Here is a 2,516-nt window from a genome sequence, read left to right as displayed (position 1 = left end):
CCCTTGTGGAAAGCTGGAGTGTGTAGTATTGGTTTCTAACCCAAGCATCCCCCTCCCGTTGCTTTCTGGGCTTCGGGATAGGCTGGGGGCCTCTGATCTCAACTTACTGCCCCAGGAAGGGGTCGGTGTGCCCGTGCTTCGGGCACACGTCACTGCTCTGACTTGTGAGCACAGCAAGTTACCCCAAGCACCAGCCAGGCACATGTTTTCCCCCCACCCGGCAAACAAGGAACATGCTGGTTTAGTTTCAACCTGCGTTCCAGACCTGAGATTAAACCTTAAGCTGCTTTTGATTTGCAGCGGGAAGGGGCGCGGGCAGCCGGTGGCTGCGGCACAGCGGGCAGAGCCTGCGGAACAGCCCTGTCCCAGCCCTTCACCTGCCGAAAAGCTGCTGAGGGGGGTTTGGTGAAGCTTTGGTGGATGCAGGGCAAGCCGCAGCCGCTCGGTGACAGCCCAGGGAGCACAGCCCCGTGGTTCCCTGGCGGTATGCACTAACCCAGGTTGGGCACCAGCACCCATGGGCGCAGCCACTGCTGCTGCTGCTTCTCCCTTTCAATCAACAGTCAACACCAAAAAATAATCCTCACTTCAGAATACCTGTTTTTTCTGCCGGCAGATGTGGAGCAGCCCGACGGTTACTACGCCCGAGTCTCGGACGAGATCGGGCTCATTGTGCAGGGCAGTGAGGGCCAGGGGAGCAGAGCACGTGCACGTGGGGAGCCACCAGAGCCAGCCGGCGCCGATGGGGTCGGTGAGTGTTGCCTTTGCAAGGATTTCATCGCTGGCACCCCTGGAAAACATGTCCCCGGGGCCTGTCCCCGTGGAGAGCCTGCATGAGTCCCAAACCCTCCTTGGATCCTGACCCAGGGGTTACGGGACCTAAACAGGCGCGTGAAGGGAGATTCTCACATCACCGTTTGTTTGGGGGAAAGAGAAATCCAAAGGCAGGAGAGGGTTTGTGCTGGCTGAGGATGACAAGTCACTTGGCAATAGGCTGAAAGGGGTTTTGGAGGGATGGAGGTGGAAAAATATCGCTCAGGGAATTTTTCCTGGGGACTGAACAGAGCATCTGGGTGTGGTGAGGCTTGGAGAAAGGGCTGGAGATCACCTGGGTTCTCCTCTCCCTGCAGATGAGGCCATCAGGAGGATCGTGGCCCTGCTGCAGAGTGCAGGAGACGAGCTGGACAGGCAGGTGAGCTGCGGTCAGCTGGACGGGCTTGATGGGGTTTGGGCCACGCTCTGTATTGCTGCAGAGCAGCAACACCACTGGCTTCCCTGGCACAGGCGAACGCACAGTAGCATCAAGGAAATGGTGTCTTTTAATTCCCCGACTGGGTGTGCTCATGGCTGTCTGTCTGTCCTCCCTCCACTGCAATCCTAGCGTGAAGGCATCAGCACATGGTGACATGCTGAGTTATTCACTCGTAATGTATATTCACTTGCTTCTTAACCAGGTGAGGGAAGACGCACGGCTCCGGACGTTCTTCAGAGACATGTCCTACAGCTCCTTCAAGATCCTGGCTGACGCCTACGTCCGCAGGGAGATGACAGCCAGCAGACCCGATGTCAACCCTCAAGAGATCCAGTTTGCCTTCGCAGTGCACCTCACCGCCAGGGTGGCCGGCATCCGCAACCAGGCAGTGAACAGGATCATGGGCTTCGGCACCCGCTACCTGGAAGACTCGTTTGTACCCTACGGCAAAATCCTCCAGGTAGGGAGAAGGACTGAGACTGGGCTGAGCTTCCAGCAGCAGGTTAGGGTGAGGGGTGTAGTTTTCGGGCTCCTGGAGGACCTGCTGGGGAGCAATTATGCTGCCTTGTACTGGGGCGGGTAGCTGGGAGCTGGATCCTGCCCTGTGCTGTTTGGGCTGCTGTTGTGGTTTGCTGTAACGGCAGCTTTCCTCAGGGAGAATTTCCTCCTAAACCCACGTAGATGACCAAGACCACCAGGTCAGCTTGGGCAGGGACCTCACAGGGTATTTTCTTCTGTCTCAGCAAAACAGAGAGAAGCTGAGCACGGACAACTGCGAGAGCCCGGACTGACACGGGCTGCGCCGAGGGGCCGGCGGTGCCCGGGCACCCGAGCATCAGAATTCCTGACAGGGAGACAGACCCTGTGGGTGACCTGGATGTGGGGTGACGGTCTGAGCGGTGGATTTAAGAACCTTCTGCGGAACCCCACAGCGATAGCCAGAGCAGCGTGAAACACTTAAACCGCACCTGGCTGGAGGCCAAGATCTGTCAATTTACCAACGCCCCGACTTCACCCTGGCTTTCCTTTTTAGCTCTTGCCAAATGCGTGTGTTGGAGCTCACGGTTTGTTCGTGTTTGTGTATTTATTTACCTGCTTTTCTAGTCTGTGGTCTGTGAAGGTACAACATAATTTTTGCAGCTTCTGCTGTCAACCAAGTGTCCAGTTCAGGGAAGAAAAAACCCTAAAACTCCAATAAATTGTTCCCTAAATGCCAGCCAGCCCTGTCGAATGGTGGCGTGTACGGCCCTTATACAGGGAGTAA

At 56.6% G+C, this 2,516-nt stretch overlaps 1 protein-coding gene across 1 annotated transcript in view; it reads left to right on the top strand.

The window, feature by feature from the left end:
• The window catches only part of LOC104500486 (apoptosis facilitator Bcl-2-like protein 14), a 2,926-nt gene extending 883 nt beyond the window's left edge, over window positions 1–2,043 (top strand). The window contains exons 2-5 of the mRNA XM_010144138.1: window positions 617–751; window positions 1,131–1,192; window positions 1,455–1,712; window positions 1,996–2,043. Coding sequence (XP_010142440.1) covers window positions 617–751; window positions 1,131–1,192; window positions 1,455–1,712; window positions 1,996–2,043 — 503 coding nt within the window. The remainder of the gene's footprint in view (window positions 1–616; window positions 752–1,130; window positions 1,193–1,454; window positions 1,713–1,995) is intronic.
• Window positions 2,044–2,516: the final 473 nt, after the last annotated feature.

Source organism: Buceros rhinoceros, unplaced genomic scaffold, assembly GCF_000710305.1.
Source record: "Buceros rhinoceros silvestris isolate BGI_N320 unplaced genomic scaffold, ASM71030v1 scaffold18699, whole genome shotgun sequence".
Lineage (NCBI taxonomy): Eukaryota > Metazoa > Chordata > Aves > Bucerotiformes > Bucerotidae > Buceros > Buceros rhinoceros.
The sequence above is the reverse complement of the archived record's forward strand: the minus strand, read 5'-3'. Positions and strand labels throughout refer to the sequence as shown.